General features: G+C 38.6%; 1 protein-coding gene across 1 annotated transcript in view; it reads left to right on the forward strand.

The window, feature by feature from the left end:
- LOC139717453 (protein Hook homolog 3-like) overlaps positions 1–18,783 on the forward strand; it is a 60,660-nt gene that overhangs the window by 26,309 nt on the left and 15,568 nt on the right. The window contains exons 4-9 of the mRNA XM_071628959.1: positions 3,838–3,970; positions 11,794–11,990; positions 13,959–14,053; positions 14,957–15,101; positions 16,205–16,417; positions 17,910–18,074. Coding sequence (XP_071485060.1) covers positions 3,838–3,970; positions 11,794–11,990; positions 13,959–14,053; positions 14,957–15,101; positions 16,205–16,417; positions 17,910–18,074 — 948 coding nt within the window. The remainder of the gene's footprint in view (positions 1–3,837; positions 3,971–11,793; positions 11,991–13,958; positions 14,054–14,956; positions 15,102–16,204; positions 16,418–17,909; positions 18,075–18,783) is intronic.

Raw genomic sequence — 18,783 nt, forward strand, 5'->3', positions numbered from 1 at the left:
ATTAAAGTGCTGTTGGTGTGGTTTATTTTTTAAGAATCTATACATTGATATTGCTTAGTCTATGCATGGTCTATAGGATACCTTGACTATTATTAAATACAGTCAAACTCGGATACCTCGACGTCGGATAAGCCGAATATCACTTACCTCGGGGGCAAAATGAAAGTCCCGATTGTTCCTATGGAGTTTCCGTGTATTAAAATTCGCGTAGCTCGAAAAAGATAACTCGAAGTTCGGTTACCTCGAAGGGAAATCTAATGTCCCGATCTTAATTAACTTATTGTTTTTCCCAGCATGTTGCTCGAATCGAAATTGTAAACATCACTCAGCATCTCCGATTAAGCGCGCGTGGACAGCGAAGACATGTCACAAATGTTTTCACACTCGATTGTAAATATTCTGAGACCAGAACAATCGCGCGCCCAAGAAGAAATACTCGATACACAGCTGACAAGGAAAATCCCCAACATCCACCAACACACGTGCATGGTATGCACATAGCACCCGTGCCAATGGAGTGCTTTACGATAGAACTACGCGCTACCCTATCATTTGCTTTTCTTTAACCACTGTGTTTTGATTTTTGATCAAGACAGTCATACCGTGCGCGTAGATTTCTCTTCGTTAAACCGTCGGGGCGCACCTGCTTACGTTGACAGTTACATCTTTGCCATTAATCACGCTCCACTGTCAAAACATCAATCTCTCTCGTAGTGCCTTTTTTAAACTATCTTTTTTTTGCCTTTCACGAAGTTTACTTCCCCGAAAACGCAAGCACTGAAACTTTTTTTTCCAGCAGTGCGATTATGAAAATCTGGAAGTATAGGCCAATCACAATATAGAATAGAATACACAGGGCTCCGCACTAACTTTTATCGGGCCACCAATATCATTGATTTTGATTTTCTGGTGGTCGAAAGTAAAATCTGGTGACAAAAAAAAAAAAAAATCAGGAAAAACATTAGAAAAACTAAATCGGTCCTACTAAACATAGACAAATTAATATTAAGCATTATTGAAGTGATACAGATGTCCATGTCTAAAACAAATGAATAGAAAATTCAAACATCTTACTCTGTGTTTAAAGATTTGACAAATAGGCGTAGATATTATTATAAAAGTTGATGCCCATATAATGAGGAGGTCAAAACTTACGTTTGAAATGAGAAAATGGGAGCATTTGCTGACATTTGTTAGCATCCGACATTTGTTTTAGCATTGTAAAAAGCCGAAAGTTACCGTTATTCATTTCTAAATGTAAAAGCAAACAACCGATATTCATTTTAGAATCTTACGGAGCTGAATACTATCCTAATCCATTTCCAAATGTGAAAGCAAACATCCGCTATTTGTTTTAGCATCTAACTGAGCGGATTAATACCATTAATCATTTCCAATTGTTAAAGCAACAATCTGTTATTTATTTTTGCATCGTACGGAGCAGAATATTACCGTTATTCATTTCAAACATCCGACTTATTTCATCATCGAACGGAGCCGAATGTTACTGCTGTCCACTTCCGAAAGTGAAATGAATCATCTGACAATTATTTTATCATCGCACGGAGCCGAATGTTACTGTTTTTTTTTTTCATTTTTGAACGTCAAGGCAGACATCAGACATTTTGGACCATGAAACGTATAGCTGAATGTTACTGATATTTATTTTGAAATGTACCGTAGCAAATATCCAATATTTTTTTTATCATCGTATGGGGCAGAATGTTACTGCTGTTCACTTCCAAACATGTCAAACGTAAAAGCAATCATTCGACATGTATTTTAGCATCTTCCGGAGCTGAATGCTATTGACATTTACTTTCGAACGTAAAAGCACACATCCGGCATTTATTTTATCAGCGTACGGAGTTGAATATTATTGTTATTCACTTCAGAACATCAAAGCAAACATTCGACATTTATTTTAGCATCTTCCGGAGCTAAATGTTATTGCAATTTACTTTCGAACATAAAAGCAAACATCCAGCATTTATTTCATCATTGTCAGGAGTTGAATATTATTGTTACTCTTTTCCGAACGTCAAAGCAAACATCAAACATTGATTTTACTATTAAACGCAGCTGAATGTTACTGTTATTCATTTCGAAATTTAAAAGCGAAGATCAGACAGTTATTTTAGCATCATATGGACATGATGGAGCAGAATATTACTGCTATTTTCTTCCGAACATAAAACGATCATCTGACATCCATTTTAGCATCTTCCGGAGCCGAATGCTATTGCTATTTACTTTCGAAAGTATAAGGAAACATCCGACATTTATTTAACCATCGTACGGAGTTGAATGTCATTGTTTTTCATTTCCGAACGTCATAGCAAAAATTCGACATTTATTTCAGCGTCTTCCGGAGCCGAATGTTATCCTTATTCATTTCCGAACGCAAAATCAAATATCTAACATTAGTTTTAGCACCATACGGAGCTGAGTCTTATCGTTATTCATTTCCAAAAGTATGAGCAAACATCAGACATTTATTTTAGTATCATACCGAGTCAAATATTACCGTCATTCATTTCCACAATTAAACGCAAAACTCTGACATTTATTTTAGCATCTTACGTAGCCGATTGTTACCGCTGTTCATTTTCAAAAGTAAAAGCAAACATCCGACTTTTTTTTTTTTTTTTTTGGTGGCGCGATCGGGCCACCAAAATCTTTATTTCTGAAATTTTGATTTCATTTCCGATTTTCACTCAATTCATTCATATAAAAGTTGATTCAATTCAAATTGACAAGCATGCAAACAATCAGTAGGCACTATAACAGACACCCATGTTGAACATCGATAAACGTCGAACATCGATAAACATCGGATAAGTCGAAGAAAATTCGACGTACGCGTACCTCGAAATTCGCGTACGTCGAACCATTTTCTTCAGTCCCGACGAATTCGAGGTATCCGAGTTTGACTGTATCATTACCTCCGCCAAGGAAGGAGGAGGTGAAAGTGATCATCAGCGTTCGTTTGTCTGTTTGCAAAATAACTCAAAAAGTTGTGTACGGATTAAAATGAAACTTGCATACAAAGTCGATATTGACACAAGGAATACCTCATTCAATTTTGGTAATGATCCGTGAATTTTTATGCATTTTTGAAGGATTTTTCATCTTTTGGCATATGAGGTCAACAAACTTGGGTTTCAAGCTGCGCATACGTGTACTGGAGGTTTACATGTACATACATGCACTAAAGCGCGTGCTCTGCTCGGGCAAGGCGTCATGCAGTGACGTAAACAAAAGGCTTCTATTTTGGGAAATGAATTGCTGGCTTGGCGGAGGTCTGTGCTCTCCGAGTGCTTTTCTTTTTTATGTTTGTTCTTGAATGTAAAAACTTACAAGTTACATTGTACACACTGATCATGTTTAGTGCGTAAGAGACTGTGTCGGACAATTCTCCACTATCTGTTCTCAGTGGGATGTATCACATTGGCAATTTTTTTCAGTTGTGTTGCAAGATGTTTTATACAGAATGAAAATGTGATCAATGCTGGCCTTGTGTGGCCTGCAGTATTCATGTACCGGTACTGGATATTACCTCCTGTGTAAACAAATGTTTTAGAATGAATGAGTACCACGTGATAGTGCTCACAAGTTGGAGCTCATACATCTTTTTACCAGCATCTCTTTTTGTCCTAATTCTGTTATCAAACTGTCTTTTGTTTCATTTCTCATGTTCATAACCAAAATGCCTAGATACAAGATGTCCTGTTGATGAGCTGTGTTTGGTGACAAGCAAGAAATAACCAGCAAATGTGTTGTACTGGTATGTTCTACAGTATGCAATTCTTGTCTTCTGTGTGTGTCTCTATGCAGGAGCTTGGTCAGCAGATCCGAGACTTCCAGCTGCCCGACGTGGGTAAGGTGGGGGAGCATGGAGACCCCGTGGAGTTGGGCAGGCTGCTACAGCTGGTCCTGGGCTGTGCTGTCAACTGTGACCACAAAGAAGGTACAGGATCCAAACTTTGATAGGCATCATAAAAATCAGGAAGGCTTACAAACAGTAGTTAGCTACTGAAAACACAGTTGGGCTACTAATGCCTCAGGCACTGGTCTAGGTAGTCCTTGTAGCATTACTATAGCATGTTTTCCAAGTAGCAGGTAAAAGGGGGAGGTGGCTATAAAAGATTTGATGATGCCTGTGAGTGTTGATAACCAGAGGGCAGCTGGATTCCTTGTAAGTGGTTGAAGTAGGGTATAAGACCCCGTTTACAGTGCGGGGCTGGGCCATGGCTCGGCCGCGGCCCAGCCCACCTTCATTTCAGTCTATACGTGCAAAAGGCCAAATGCGGGGCCAAAATTGGCCGCGCATTTGGCCACGCTCTGGAGGTGGTCTCGGCCGCGGCCGAGCCCGGCCCTGTCTCAGTGTAAACGCAAACTGGGCCAAATGCGCGACCAATTTTAGTCTAGCTTCCAGACCCTCCGGTTGTACTATTTCGCTATTCAGGATATTAACCCCCTCAATGTCGAAAACTAGTATAGTTTAAGGTGGTTTTGTCCTGCAAAGGATTTTTCCTTTGGCAAAGGGTCTGAAAACCAGACTATACCAAATTACAAGCAGAGCGCCACCAAGACAAAATATTAAAAGGTTTGACTTAAAAGCGCGGCCGAGCCCGGCAGTGTAAACGGACAAAATTGCGGGGCTCGGCCCCGCAGTTGAGGCTGGGCTCAGCCGTGGCTCGGCGGCGGCTCAGCCCAGCCCCGCACTGTAAACGGGGTCTAAGTCCTGCAGTACAGAAGGGATTTTTAGAAGGCTTACAATAGTGTGTGTGTTTGGGGGGGGGGGATGGGGGGGGGGGGGGGACACACACAACTGACTGACACTTATGCATAAACTGGTTTTAGTTGAAATACATCTTCTTTATGACTGTTTTTCTATTTTCCTTGATATTCCTACAATTGTATTAAAGTAGATTAAAAGTACTTTCTTGGCAAAATTGGGCAAACAGTGTCTGTGCCTAGGTACATGTGTAGCTACAAGCATGTACATGGTGTATCTTCCCATGCCTTCCTTGTTTAGATTGCTTGTGAGAACTGTACATGTACAGTAGCAATGACACTTTCTTGCAAAATATGTGTGGCACAATCTTTTATATCAATAGAGATAGGTGCATTTCCACAGTAAAAGGGGACACTTCAGGGATGTTGGGTTATTTTTTATTTTCCATTGTGCATTGCCCTCAATACAATATGATCTTTCAGAACACTTAAATGAGAGATAACTTTGCCCCCCAAATTGCTTCTAACAAGCAGTCTATTAGAATTCGTGCCAAAATGAAAATTTTATTGCAAATGTACACTATACATGTTACGCTGGACTTGCATTTACAGTATACATGATACAACCATAGTGAAGGTCAAAGGTTAACAGAAAATTGGTTGTTTTTCAACTGAATGGCCTGACATTGATCATAGAAGACTTTTAAAGTTTTTTTAATTCTTTTTTTTTGGGGGGGGGGGGAGAAGAGGGCAATTACTGATTTGAATGTCACATTCATCATGACTGAAATTTAATGAATAAAATAATAAAGATGGCTTGACATGGGCACAGTATGTAATCTATTCTTGGTTCAAAAGAACATCTGAAATCTCCTTGTACATACATTTGTATGGCTTCAGTCCAAAGCATGGTACACTCAATATATCCTACCTTATGGTAGGGATAATGTAACTCCCACTCTTGTTCATTTTATGTGGCTGTTTCCATAAAATGGATTGAAACATGATCTTTCTTCACATTGTAAAAACCCATCTGCTCTCATTAGCTTACGGTTTAGAGGGTATCAAGATTCAGTCATTGTGTAATGTAATATATACATGTATATGCAAGTAGCCAATGTACTCCCTTATTACCACACTGCTCATGTGTGTTGTGTAGATACCAAATGGAGGTATTGTTTACTCTAGACCAGGTTAATAAGTCGCCTTTTGTTCACAGTATATTTTAGAGGCAGTTGCCTCTTAGTTGATTGAATGTACCTGTTTCAAGTCTGTGCTTCAAAATGAAAACACTGGGTTATAGTGTTTCTGTCAGACTGTTACACAATGATGCTTAAAAGATAACCCACAGGTTAAATATAGACTGTGTGTACAGTGAACTGCTGTGTCAAACAAAACACATACTTTTGATGCCCTGCCAGATTACGTTCCTGGTCAGATAATTTTAAAACTGACTCAGGCCATAAAAATTTACTTTATTGTTTACTCATGATCTTTACTTTCATCTAGTTTTGTGAATTTCATTAGGCATGAGATCATACAAAGAGTTGGCATCATGCTGTACAGTACATTCTGAAAATGTGTATTTTAGATAGACAAAGACAGCATTATTGCACTTTTCTTGTGAATGAAAATTACAATTCTAGATAAATTTCAAATATAAATTATTGATAGTTGCTGGATGAATGAAAGAAGAAGGGAAAGAGTTCATTTAATGCCATGTTTCTGTATACATGTAAATGATCAAATTATTAATATTGATATCAAAGATATCCAGTACTGTTAAAGGTGTACAACCTCTTTACAAACACTTTTCCCCACTAAATTCAGACCAACTACTGTAACTTTTAAGAATCTGACTTTTTATAAGACATGGTTGTTTTCCTTACTATATATGCTTTGATAACTGTTAGCATTATTTATAAAATGGGTTCAAGAATGTAGCCAACTGGAAGCGCTGAAATGAGTCACGTGTGTGTGCATTAATTTCTCACTAACATGCACAGCCTGACGTCACAATATTTACATTAGCAGTGCGCACTCAATCAGTAGTTACAAATGTGTCGCGCGCTACTATACGCGCTGTCAATCCTGTAAACAACTTCTAGTTCGGGCTGCTGCCAGCCGGCCTTTCTTGTGCATACATGTGGCGTACGTATACTCTTATACGTACACATCTCACAGTACTTATATGTGCGGGATTTCCGAGTGCGACGTGCGTAATATGTTTGGGACGAACATCTTCGGACATCTTGACTTTTTGACTTGAGCGAGTGCTACATGTAGCTGACTGGTATTGACCCACAAAGGTACGTGAAAAATGCTGTTAGTTTTCGACCCATTTTATAAAACAAATGATGCACAGGATTATTTTGTGGCGTTTGTGGAGATGCAGCTCACTCTCAGGTATTTACAATGTAGTGCAACATGCACTCGGCTTCGCCTCGTGCATGTTTCACAATTGTAAATACCCTCTAGTGCGCTACATCTCCACTAGCTCACTCTATCCTGTGCATCATTTGTATATTAGTGGGCTGTCCTCTCAGCAACCATGAGACTAGTAGAAAGTTGCATGGATAGTGCTGTGCTGTGATGCATTCATTCAATGGAGTGAATGAACTTTAAAACCAGAATGGATCATACAACTTATGTTTTATCTCTGTGATCTGTTATAACACTGAAACAGGTACCACTATCTTTCATTTCCTCCCTTTGTCCCCTCAGTTGATTAGTGTATTTCCACATGGTGTTTTTTTTTCTTCTTTTTTTAACAGAAGCCTTGCATACAGTGTATCATTCAAAATATCCTTTTACTAACTAATGTATACTAAGCCAAAGGGCCCAAACCTTATTTTGTATATGTGACGGTGCACCTCAAAACGAACATAAAGTCGCACACACTGATTTTGCTTGAGGACTGAAAATAAGTGAAACGCGTCAACCTAGCCGAACTTGACTTTTTCATATTTTCTGAAAGAGCGGGTCTTCTTTTACATTATGGTAAAATTTGGTATAATAAAACGGGCAGGAAAGTGTGTTTTTTTAGCAGTTTATCTCGAACATTTTTGGTAGAATAATGTAATTAGGTGTGTCTTTAGAGTCCCTTTTTCATTTCTGAAAAACCTTGTCCACACTCTTCACTTTCAACTCTAATTACTTTTGAAAGGATAGCGCTACTGCTTTGAAAGTTGACATTAATTATGGACAGAATGTGTTAATGAGACATGCTCAATTTCAGTTTAATCTGATAATCTCTTCATTGTTGTTACTCTGGTGGTTTACTTTCTGTTTTTTGTCCCATTCATCGCACAGCCAGCATGGTTTGGTAAAGATTAAGCGCTTGAATAGACACTGTACTTCAGAGCCTCTTTTCTCAGTTCACACTTTTCCTGAGTTTGTGCTTTCTTTCCAATATTTAGATAGGTAAGGAGAGTCCATTTGATTTGAATTATATATCATTTTAAAGCTTAAAGTCTGCTCTTTCAGAATATGGTCTTAACAAAAAATTCATGTCTGGCGACTTTTTGTTTGTTTTGAGGTGCACGGTCACATATATAAACAGTGAAAATATAATGTTGACATTGTTTAACACTGGACTATCAGCCTTTGATTTTGAGCTCTGTCTGATATGTTGACTCAAGATTCTATTTTTCTTTAAAGCTTGTTTACAATACACATGTATGTATCAAGATGTAATGTTTGACTCCAAAGTATTAATATTTCAAACTAGTGGCTAAATGATAGCTTCAAAGCAGAATATGCAGGGCTCCATACTGCTGAAGTCATCTGTAAAGAGTGGTGGGAAATAATGGTAGGAGTCTGAATGCAGAGACTAGTTGTGTTTATGGTTGTGTTTATGGTAGTGGCAGACTTTCTAAACTATACATGAATTCTATGATGCAGGAAGTTATGCATTAAAGAGGAAAGGGATGGACTGGTACATCAGTTAAGGCATCAGTTGTGTCGTTGTGAAATCCGGATCCAAAGTTTGCTTCACTGGCCAATTCCATTCTTGATTTGATATTGAAGAAGTTGGGGGGGGGGGGGAGGGTATTGAAAGGGATCTGCTTGGTCTATTAGCATCATGCATATAGAGAGGAAGGATATGTATTTTAGACAGGAAAGCCACCTGATAAATCAGTATTTCCTAAATTTATAAATCAGGTATACATTGTATGGAAGACATGGATTGTGCAGGATGCATACAGAAAGCTGCAAATCAAGCTCAACTGATTGTATAACTGACTAACATTTTGTCTGCCAGTCAATAAAAATCACTCATCAGGAGTCTTGGAACTGTTATTAGGAAGAATCTGGTAGTTGCAATATTTTTGTATTAAAGTAATACACAATGTAATGCTAATTCAACTGCAGACGTGTAGTTTAATCTGTTGACATATTGTCAAATTATCCAGGGCCGGCGGAGAGTTTTCAAAAGTGTGTTGGGGGCCACTTCCGGGTTTCATGAGCTACAATTGTAACAAGCAAAAAAAAAAAAGGTCCTCAGCTCATTTCTCCCCCTTCATTTCCAGGTTTCTTCAGCTGCTGACAAGCGAAAAGAAAAAAAAAAAGGTCCTGAGCTCATCCTTCCCCTTCCATTTCCAGGTTTTTTCAGCTAACAAGCAAAAAAAAAAAAGAAAAAAGGTCTTCAGTGGAAAAACATAACCTTTACACCGCGCTCACATTTAAAGATATGTCTATTTAGTGCCACTTACCTACTTTCGGGTTAAAAAAAGTGTGGGGGCCCAAAGTGATGACACCTTATCTATTCCTTTGTATGGTGCACAAAAAGTGTGGGGGCCCAAGCCCCCACGGCCCCCACGGTTCCGCCGGCCATGTATCTCGTGTGTAACATACAGTCTGCCATCTTATATTGCTGTATGAAATATGATGACTTATTCAGACATCTTTTGTTTATTCTAAACTTTTATATTTAAAAGTTCAAGGTTAAAATCAAACAACCAACTGTATTATTACAGGTGTATGTGCCATCATATCATCCCCTCTTTAGAGGCAAAAACACTCTGTCCCTCAGATAGGACATTAACCAGAGGACCTATTATATGTGTGAGTTAGTGACAACTCATGCATGTAAAAGATCCCACTTCATTCTTTCATTCATCACAAGGAGCAAGGTGCTCACCCAGGGAAGAAGTGGTCTTCCCACATACACTGTACCTACGCAATAACTATACAGCCAAATGATATCGACCCAAGTTACAATTGTACTAGCAGTAGTCAGCAAATGAGTATCAACCAGGCATGCTGTGCCATACAAGGAAAAAGATAACTTATTTTTATTTTTATATTTTAACCACATCACCAATTAGTGCATCTGCACCATCTTTGAATATGAGGACCGGGTGAAATACATATAAAACCAATACTACAATTTAGTTTAACAGGAATAGTACAATGTTTTATTGCGGAAAGAAATTATTTTATGATGTATGTGAGAGATAAAGGCCTGTAACAGGAAGGATCCGGCTTGGTATATATAGGGACACTCAATAATCATATATGAAAGTGAGAGTGTCGAGACTGTGCAAAGCAAATACCTTTTTTTTTTTTCCTTACAGGGTCATACATTATAGTTCTAGTCACTCAGAACTTTGACCTGTCTGTGAGTGTACAGTGCATAATACCTACCGGGTACTTTTACATCCTGCTTTGTCAAAGAACATAGAAAAAAGTTACATGCCAAATATACTGTACTTGAAATCTGCCAGCACCATCTAGAAATGAAATGATTATGTCTAGAGAGGGGACTGAATGTCAAGGGGACAGTTTGTTTCAATGGTATTTTTGAAACCAAAGCAACACATCGGTGAAAGGCTGAGTCCAGTTGTACATGTATGAGATTAAAGGGATTGTATAGTTTTGGTTAAGACCTAACTTCAGGTTTCTAACACTTTTTGTTGAGATAATAAGAAGCCTCTTGTGAAATGTGAAAGAGCATGTAATTCCAGGAGGAATGCAACATTTATTTGATGAAAATTGGTTTTGAAATGGCTGAGATATCCAAAACAGAGCAAACCTAATAAAAGGTGGAACCTACCTTTTATTCCCGTTGTTTTGTTTTACTTTGTTTTTTGATGTCTCAGCCATTAAAAACCGATTTTCATCAGATAGACTTTGAATTCCTCTGAGAATGGCATGCTCTGTACTATTTCATAAATGGTGTCTTGGTATCTTGCAAAAAGTTAAAAGCCCAATCCTCATCTCCACCAATATTGTATCATCCCTTTAATGGTCACATTTTGACTCTCAGTAAGCCATCTCACATGGTATCTCACTGGAACCTCAAACTCATTTGTCTTGCTTGGGTAAAAACAAGGATGTCATTAACATTTAGTTGGCTTCCTTTTCACTGTGTTCACAGCATAAATGTCTTAGGATACCCATAAAACCATGTGCAAACAGGAAGACAACCTCCCCCCCCCCCCCCCCCCCTGAAAAAGAAAAATATTTTGCTTAAATAGAACCAAAGACAGATGAGACATATTAAAAGGTAAATGTACTTCCAATCTTCTGACAGGTCATATTCATCTCTGATTTAGATTTAGGTGTGTTTTTATGTGCATGAGCAGTATTCATGTCTTGAAATGACTTCATACAAAAGATTTTGTGTGCTGTAAAGGTCGCCAAGTATTTTGCAAATAAGGACTTGTAAGAGAATTTCAAGACGGTGAATTAGTGCTCCAGAATCAAGTTTACAAAATGAGAAAGAATTATTTCTTTTTAGTAAAAGAGTTACCAATTTTCCTGTTTAGAGACTCCACTGTACACAAGTATACAAAAGGCAGTATATTTGGGAGTTATTAATTTCACAAATGTTGGTGGACTCGCAAAATTTGTCAAAAATGATAACATAGTGAAGTATATCGTGCATACAGTGCATTCCCTGGTGTAAATAGGAACATCTGGAATTGTGACAATGTTTCGTAACAGCTAGGTACAGAGTGTAAACTGAGATTAATGTGATTATTTAACTCATTGTACATTTTAGACATTCAAGAGTCATAAAGATTTTTCCATTTTGTCCTTCTCCAGAGTACATCAGTACTATCATGGGCCTGGAGGAGTCCGTCCAACACGTCGTCATGGGAGCCATCCAGGAACTCATGACCAAAGAGATCCCCACCAATGCCCCACCCACAGAGGCATATGCAGAGGTCGAAGGTCAACTGAAGAGGATAGAAGCTGAGAAGGATGAGGCCCTGCAGCGATGCCATGAGTTGGACCAGCAGGTAACCATGTCAGGGATTCTAATGAGACAAGCTGTGAAAATCACTGTAGCAAAGATAATAATTCACTGTGCACAGTGGAATAACAAAGGCTACCCTGATACACATTTGTAGAAAGCAAATTGTGAAATATTGGATTGCCAACTGCCAATAGTGCTCATATTTCTGCTCTGGCTTGACTTCTGGTGTGCGTAACATGTCTCTTTTACTCTGTACAAAGTGTATAGCTGTTGGGAAGAATATTTTAAACCAAGACATTTTTATGCCTCCGCCACGAAGTGGTGCTGGAGGCATTATGTTTTCGGGTTGTCCGTCCGTCTGTCCGTCCGTCCATCCGTAATGAATTTTGTGGACAGGGTAACTATCAAAACCTTTTGAGGTATCCTAATGAAACTTGGCATGTGTGTGTATTAGGGGGTGAAGTTGTGCCATCAACTTTTGGGTGTGCATGCTCAAGGTCAAAGGTCAAAAGGTCAAGGTCAAATGCTTAAAATTTCACTATTTCCCCCATATCTATGCAATGCCTGAAGATATTTTCTTGAAACATAGTGTATACATGTATTACCCAATTAGGATTATCTGGTGAAAGTTTGGGGTCATGAGGTCAAAAGGTCAAAGGTCAAAAGGTCAAGTAAAATGTTAAAATTTCACTTTTTTCTCTGTATCTTGGAAATTGTTCAAGGTATCTTTATGGAACAAAGTATATATGCATGTACTGACTGGCAGTGGTTATCTAGGGAATTGGGATTCATGGGGTCAAAGGTCAAGGGCAATACTTCAAAATTTTACTATTTTCCTTATATTTATGCAATGCCAGCAGGATTATTTTTTTTCCAACTTGATGTATGCATGTATAACCCACTAGAGATTCTCTGGGATTTTTTTTTTTTTGCCAAGAAGGTCAAAGGTCAAAAGGTCGAAGTTCAAGTGGAAGTGCTGAACTTACTTCTTTCTCTATATCTCGGAAGTGGCTCAAGTTATCTTTAAACTTAGTACATATTTATGTATGTTCTGCCTGACAGTGATTCTTTTATGAATCAAAGGCCAGATAAAAATGATAACAATTTACTGTTCAATACAGAAATTGCACTTTTTCTCCATACCTTGAAAATTACCTTGAAAAAGTGCATAAACTTATGAAAGGGTCAAAGTCGAAGTTTAAGTTCTTAAATCCCCAAATTCATGCTCTCCTATTCATCCAATCAAACATACAGTTCAGCCAGCGATCAAGTTCCCCCTAGATCGCGATCACGGGCGATCAGTGATCGCATACGCGATCATTGATTATATGCAATTCGGCATACAATCAATCGGCATACAATCGCGATCTAGGGGGAACTTGATCGCTGGCTGAACTGTAGGTCAAGGAAGGTGAACATTCGATACATTTGTCACAAACATGTCATTTTGATATTTTGCCAATTTTGTGAAAATGTAATCACACATTGTCCACATGTACTATAGACCTATTAGGAGAATCATGCATTATGGCGGAGGCATACCAGTCGCCATAGCGACATTTCTAGTTAGTTTTATGTTGGCAAACAAGGGGACTGGGATATATGATATGTTTATCAAAACCTTGTGGTATGCATGCAAAGATGATCATAGAAATACACCTCACGATCAGTGGTACCATTCCAATATTTATAAGTGATGAAGAGCTTTTGATATCTCCACACATGAGAAATATTGAATTGTGGAATGTGCACATGCAGGCAGTGCCCTTACGTACATAACTCGGCTCGCTCTACCGAGTGCTTTACCGTCAGTGTTTAGTCAGTAGAGTTCAAACAAGAGCATTCTCAATCATTTGTAATTTATCGACACCGTATGGCCGTGTAAGGAAATTATATGTTTTGCAAAAGTGTAACAATTTATTGTGTCTGCAAAGACTGTGTTAAATATCTGTGTCACTGCCACTCTGTCATGTTTGATTAAAAGTGATTCATGTGTGTATCTGTCTTACAGGTCGCTGCCCTTCTAGAGGAGAAGAATGCACTACAAGCTGAAAATGAACACCTCACACACAAACTAGACCAAGGGGACACTTTTGGTGATCCAAGGTAAAGATATTAAATGCATTCCATGCTTTTGCAAATCCTCATTGTCACCAAAGTGCTTACAGAGACTCCAACTCTCCCGTTTTCGACGGGAGATCTCCCGCCGAAAACCCTTTTTTGCAAAATCTCCTGTTCTCCCGCTTGAGAGTTAATTTCTTCTGCCCTGGCTCAGTGTCTCCCGCTGGAAAGGATTTCTTACTTATTGCTATTGTATGTTGAAAAAATAAGCCTTAGATAGCACCAGAGAGCATCTAACAAGTTAGAACCCTAGGAACTTCGTGCTTCGCACACATCAACTTGGAGTCTCCCGTTTGCTAGGGGTTTCAGGCGGGAGAATTTCCAGATCAGAAGGTGCTTTGGGTTGGAGTCTCTGTGCTTATACAATGTATGTAAATGGTCTTTGGTATGAGAGTAACTCCAGTTACCCAATAACATTGTGGCAGGAAGAGATTGAAGAATAGATGTTTTATGCTGCAAGTCCTTTAAGCTTTGATGTGCAAATGAGAGGTTATCAATGAATAGTGTTTCCATTGACATTAAAATGGTGTTAAAGACAGAGTTAGCCTACGGTACTCTCGATAATGTTGTCTAGTGCCTAAAAGCAGAGAAAAGATATACATTTGCCATATGTTTTGTCTACTCGTACACAGCTTAACAACACATTGTGTGCTACACAACACATATTTTCCGTTGTTTCTAGCCAAGTGTAAATACTCCATCCTGATGTGTCAAGTAAGGTGGGATAATGTGGAAGAGCTGTGCAGTAAAGTACCAGCAAGATTAAGCCGTTTTTTATTTTTATTTTATTTTTTTGTTTTGCTGTTAATACTGACTATTGTTCAATCATGAAATAATGTTGTGATATGAAAGCATGCCCTGACTGTATGTTCCCCTGCCTCTGATCAGCACCCCTGCAGGGAGGCGGTACCAGCAGCTGCAGCTGACCGTGGAGCAGCAGCAGGAAGAAATGTTTCGGATGGAGAGCACGAGGGACGATTACCGCATCAAGGTGGACATGCTGGAGAGAGAAAACCAGGAACTGGTTCACAAGGTGAGACATCTTCCTCATCTCTCTCCTCCTCCCTCTTCCTCCTCCTCTGCGGCATGCCTACACTTTAACACTGTCACTACTGGAGGAATTCTGAACTTGATACAAATCTGTCAATTCATATCACATGCACATGAAAAGTTAGGGTAACAATGGTGCAGTTTGCCCATGGAAGCTAGTATGTGTTATGTAAGTCAGATTGGATTGAGAATATATGATGAGTGTATTATCAGTGTCTTGTTGTGGTGCACCATGTTTCATCATCCTCAAAATGTCAGTCTCAGAGGCCTTCAAGTTTGTGTACAGGTCATAACCTACCTCATTTATTGCACCTGCCTAATGAACCATAAAGTGGCCATCTGCTAGGTGAGAAGAAAAGGCACAGTGCTGGGGGCAAGGATGCTGGTTTAATCATCATGTCACATCAAGTTTTTCACATGCCATGTCTTTGTGACAGAACGTAAACAACCCTGTAGAAGGAGCAAACTTCTGAACCATTTATTCATTCATTCATTCATTCATTCATTCATTCATTCATTTATGCATTTATTTATTTATTTATTCATGTATTCATTCATTCATTCTATTAAAAAAAATTAGAATGTAATACCATTTCGAATTTTGTAGATACTGCTAGAATCAAATCTATGACTGTATAAACCTGCTGCCAAATACCATTTGTTTAGCCTTACCTTACATGATTATAAGTATGTAATCAACATCATTGGGGAGTTTATCTAATCCTTACTTGCAATCAATATGCTTTTATGATGGACATCTTGTCTGTTTGGATTATTGCATGCAATGCCCAACACAATGTCAGAGTTGCCAAAAAAAATTAATTCATACCTAATCATAGTCTCTTGCTGCATGAAGAAAAGGTTGATAGCACATCTAGAGAAAGTTTATTTTTACATATCATGTGTAGATGAGGGCATTCTGTTCACTTGCTTTTTATCGATACCATATTAGAATAAAAATGTAAATTATTTCCGACATCGCGTTGTTTGTGATCTTTATGATTGTTTCTTGCCACAAGCAATCAAAGAGTCTTGACTATGGATATGTTTGCCAGTGGTGCAGTTTGTGTGTGAATCTATCCGTAGAATGAGGAACTTCAAAGTCTAGCGGAGGAGGCAAGGTCACTGAAAGACGAGATGGACATCCTGCGACATACGTCAGACAAGGTCAACAAGTACGAGAGCACCATCGACAGCCTGAAGAAGAAACTGGAGGACCTCGGTGACCTCAAGAGACAGGTCAAGATCCTGGAGGACAAGAATACGATGTACATGCAAAACACCATGGAACTAGAAGAGGTTTGTGTTTGTTTCTCCATGGCAGAGTAGCTATGTCATCAAGGGGAATATTCATGACGTTGTGAAACTAATGGTTTCAGTTATCAACCAGGACTGATTAGTTATTGTTGTTGAAGAACATAATGCTGTAGGTTTGGCTGTGGACGTAAAGCAGCCATCAGACAACAGGCAAAAGGGACAGGTATTTTGAATGTGCTGTTTAGGAAATAATTATCACAATTATGCAATGATAGAGCGAAGCATTGCTTTATGTTTTCATTGACATTCTTTTACAAGAGGACAAGGTGACAGTTGGCAGTGCTGTGAGCATTGAGTACATAAACACTGAGCTTGACTCATCGCAGTAAGCATGCATTACTATACTCATTACTATCTGCATTACTATCTGGATGACCAGATACAGGGTGTAACTATGAATGAAATATATGCTCTTCAATGAAAAGCAATTTATTTGAAAGTTACAGCAATCTTCCAAAATGTGCTATTTGTGGCATCACTTATGCCAAAAAAGACATCCCTGATACATTGTAGTGATGCCCAAACAGTAGCAATTGTTGTAAAATGTGAGCAGCTTGTGATGACTTTCAATAAGCTGTGGCAGGTTTACTCTTTTAGTGATGGGTGTCAGAGGAACAGTACAGGAAAATTTAGAATGCGTCCTAGGGTGCAAATCCATGATAGTCTATATGTGTATTCAGAGTGCATTTTAAGAAGTGCACAATGTATGCCTACACTCACATTGACATTATAGAAGGTAGTTAACATTGATTCATAGAAAAGAGCGACTGAATGAGCTACTTCCCTCTCCACAATGAATATTTTCTTTAACTACAAAGAATGAAGATGATCACCTTGAAAGGCATGCTCATGTCTTATGGCTGTACATGAAACTTTGATATACAACACCTAAAAAGATCCTAGCTGTGCCATTGGTCAGTTGCTTATCACATGGCATGCAGTTAAGTATCATTGCAAGCTGTTGCTGTTGAGCCGTGCAATTTTTGTCGATCAAATTTGCATATTGCACAGCTGACACTACCAATTTACGCTGACTCCCGATCATGATCAACTAATAGTTGTTTCACTATTACACGCCTGTGACATCACAATAATTATACATGCACATACCTTTGCCATGCACAATCAATCAGTTACAAGGACATTTTCTTCAATCACACATTTTACTTCAACAACTGTATCCATAACCCATTTTGCATACAACTGACTGTGTACTGTGCTACAATACAATGTACAGTTATTCAACGTTCACTCCCCCCCCCCCCAAAAAAAAAAGAAACAACAAAGAAAATGGTTGCCATTTCTCTATTATTTTCCAGAATTGATGTGGACCACATCCTTTGACATCTGAAATGTTGTATAAAACCAATAGTGTATGGTATTTACTCATGCAATATGCCATTGCATTCATGACCACTCACTATTTGTATACTGTGGTATCATCTCTATATTTTGTCTGTCATGTGACATGTAGGAGCTGAAGAAGGCCAACGCACTGAAGAGCCAGCTGGAGTCCTACAAACGTCAGGTGCATGAACTCCATTCCAAGATGTCTGAGGAGACGAGGCGAGCCGACAAGGCAGGATTTGAGGCCAAGAGGGCTCAGGAGAAGATGGCACAGCTGGAGGCAGAAACAGTGGTCAGAAGATTTAACCCTAAAAAGACTGGGCTATTTTGGTAGCTCGAAAGACTGGGGGGGGGCCTAAAGGGCCCCCCCTTAAGATTTCGGCCGTGGATCGCGCGATCGCCGCGAAAATTTGCACAATGGTAGTGTGCGATGTAATCTACAAGATCGTATATTTAAATTTTCCAAAATAGTCTTCTTTTATTTTATTTTGATTAATTATGCTAATTTATGCGAGAAATCAGACTCTTTGATCTAAATCAGTAAATAAAGCTCCAAAAGTGCTCATTTTTGGTCTAATTATTCTTTGTGACATTCTTAGCAAATGCACTTGAAAAAAAATTCGGTATCAAAATTAATTTCTTATTTATTTTATTGTTTCATGAATTTCTTATGTATTTCTTTGTTTTTTCGACCTTTTGTTTTTGTTGTTTTTTTAAACAAAATTTGTGGCAGACACTTTTTGAAGCATAATACTCCTAAAACAAATTGATTTTAGCCATTGAGAGTAAAAATAAGCATATTTATATGAACCATGTGAAAAAACTCAATTTGCATTGACTTTGTACACAAAATCACATTTTTGAGCCATTTTCGGCCTCACATGCATGTACAAAATGTTATGTAACTTCAGATCCGTACCCCCGGGCGTCACAAATTTGGTGTCAAAATGTGCGGGAAACTTGAAAGAAAAAAGTCATAGAGCATCGCGGCGAGAGCATTG

This window comes from Diadema antillarum, unplaced genomic scaffold, assembly GCF_040938485.1.
Source record: "Diadema antillarum isolate AM-2024a unplaced genomic scaffold, OU_Dant_1.0 scf00000075, whole genome shotgun sequence".
NCBI classification, from domain to species: domain Eukaryota; kingdom Metazoa; phylum Echinodermata; class Echinoidea; order Diadematoida; family Diadematidae; genus Diadema; species Diadema antillarum.